This window comes from Alosa alosa, chromosome 4, assembly GCF_017589495.1.
Source record: "Alosa alosa isolate M-15738 ecotype Scorff River chromosome 4, AALO_Geno_1.1, whole genome shotgun sequence".
NCBI classification, from domain to species: domain Eukaryota; kingdom Metazoa; phylum Chordata; class Actinopteri; order Clupeiformes; family Clupeidae; genus Alosa; species Alosa alosa.
The window spans coordinates 11,536,487-11,538,986 of record NC_063192.1 but is presented as its reverse complement, the minus strand read 5'-3'; the positions used below and the strand labels follow the sequence as shown (position 1 = coordinate 11,538,986).

General features: G+C 50.4%; 1 protein-coding gene across 1 annotated transcript in view; it reads left to right on the top strand.

Moving 5' to 3' along the window:
- Positions 1-2,500, top strand: part of agrn (agrin) — a 218,397-nt gene that overhangs the window by 171,451 nt on the left and 44,446 nt on the right. Inside the window, 1 exon segment of the mRNA XM_048240581.1 lies at positions 1,252-1,395. Within this exon segment, the coding sequence (XP_048096538.1) occupies positions 1,252-1,395 (144 nt within the window).

The following is a 2,500-nucleotide window of genomic DNA, read 5'->3' as shown; positions in this document are numbered from 1 at the left end:
CACTGGCCCTTGTGGCCTCGCATTCATACACTCTGTATAGATCTAGCAGCTGTGATCTTTACCGCACAAAATGCCATGAGAATGGCATTAAAAAAAGCTTTTCAGATGCATTTCTGATGAATTTGCCACCTAATTGTCCACCACCGCGGCAAACCTTGACCAGTAATTACTTCGGGTGACTCAGCTAAGCCTCTGTTAGTGTGCACTCGGCAGACCGCATGCCTTCTGACAGCCCGGTGCGCCCCTCTGGCCCATGGTATAAGAGCAGAGAGGACTGTCTATTGCAGCCAGTGTGCCATTCAAGACTTGACAGAGATTTATGTTGACAGAAGCAATTTGACAAATGCCTCTGAGCTTTTGAGACCGCCAGGAAATCTATGAATTTGTTCCACCGCTTGACCTGTTGCCTTGATCCACAAACAAACAGACAAGCAAGCAAGCGCAGGTGTGTGTGTGTGCGCGTGTGTATCTGTGTGTTTCTGTGTGTGTGTGTGTGTGTGTGTGTGTATGTATGTGTGTGTGTGTGTGTGTGTGTGTGTACGCATGTGTATCTGTGTGTGTCTGTGTCTGTTTGTGTGTGTGTGTGTGTCAGAGTCACTACAAAGTAAAAAAGTTTAGAAAACAAGCATTGATTCCCACTGCGGGAAGTGGATGACCTCTTCCCCGGGGCAGGTAGGGTGATTGTACTGATCCTCTTTCACCCAGCATCTCCATCACCCAGCCTGAACTCGGCCTGACCCCCCGCCTCTACCTCACAGACCGCCTTTAGTGTTCCTGTCACTGCAGGGTCACCTTTAAAACACCTTCTGTGAGAGGAAGGGAGTGTGTGTGTCTCTGTGTGTGTGTGTGTATGTATTTGTGTGTGTGTGTGTGTGTGTGTGTGTGTGTGTGTGTGTTTAAGTCTACTTTCCTGTCCTAGGTTGCCTTTGTGTGTACATAGCTGTGGGTGGATAGAGATGTGTGGGTGGACATTGAGGCTAAAAATGTGATCAACGGCAATAGAATTACTGCAGCTGTGGCCACAATCAAAATGACTATCAGTGCCAAACTGAATCCTAATTAATGACTAACCTGATTCCCACCACTCACTCCACTCTCCCCTCTCCTCCACCCCCTCTCTTCTCTCTGCCTCCACCTCTACCCACAATTTCTGCCCCCACCTATCCCCCCCATTTTCCCCTTTCTTCTGCCCCCTCCACCCTCTCTCCGCCCCTCTCTCTGGATCACCTGCACCTGCCCCCTCACCTGCAGCCTGTAACTGTGATGCGGGCGGCTCCGTGCGGGACGACTGTGAGCAGATGTCCGGTCTGTGCTCCTGCAAGCCCGGCGTCAAGGGCATGAAGTGCAACGTGTGTCCAGACGGCAGCCGCATGGGCATGAGCGGCTGCGACAAAGGTAAGGACCTCGCCGACCTCCACCCGCCGACTCCCAACGTGCCCAACTGCTGCAGCCGTCTAGTGGAAAGAGAGTGGAAAGAGAGGTGGGCAGTGAGTGATAGACAGAGAGAGACATGAACAGAGAGAGAGAGAGTGAAAGAGATGAACAGAGAGAGGGAGAGAATAATGGACAGAGAGAGAATGAAGAGAGTGATGGACAGAGAGAGGGAGTCGGAAAAAGAGGGTGACTGACAAGGGGAGGAAAAAAAGAGAGAATACAAGAGTAGGTGACAACAGCCCCAGAAGCGAGAGAGCGAGAGGAGTGAGCAAGAGAGAAAGAGAGCGGGAGAGAGAGAGACGGTGAGAAAGAGAGAGAGAAGTGAGAGAGGGCTCTTCTCCGCAGCTGTCAGTCTCTGCAGACATCCATGGCCTTTCCCTGCTGTATGTTAATGGTCTCAGCTGCAGCGAAGGTTCCCACCGAGCAGCCCTTCATTTGTCTTCTGTTGAGGCACTGAAGCCGGGGGGTTATGACGCCATATGCTCCCCAAATCCCATTTATTTTCCATTTTGGATGCTGTTGGGTAATTACCGTGCCATCATGGTTTGAAGTATTTTTGGAATGCGAAAAGAGGCTTTGTGGAGAAATAGTTCCACAGATTTCCACAAGGATGTTTAAAATCTCTTAAAGGGATTGTTCTTCCCACAACAAAAATTACACACACACACCCCATTTCATAGCAATGTAGACCTTGTAAGGGTTGTTGGTCAGGTCTGCTCTGTGTCTCTCTATTCAGTGGCACAGCCAACCTTACTGTTGAAGTCCCTCAGTGTTTCACCCGGGGAGTTTTAACAGCCTGGGGAGAGCCAGCCAGTGACAGCATTTCACTCTCAGATCAAGAAAGCTCTCCTCAAAGTCGACTGAAAACAAAGTGTGGTGGCAAACCACTGGGAGATGCCGTTAAGCTAATTGAGTTAAATTATTGCCAGGGAGAGCGCAGCAGCTCGGGGGCCCATTGCGGGCACCCTCTGTGCCAGGTTAGTGCATTCCCCCTAATCACACGCCAGGCTGATATCGACAGGAAGTCAAGTGCTTAATGAAGCCGATAGTTTTTTCCCCCCTTGAA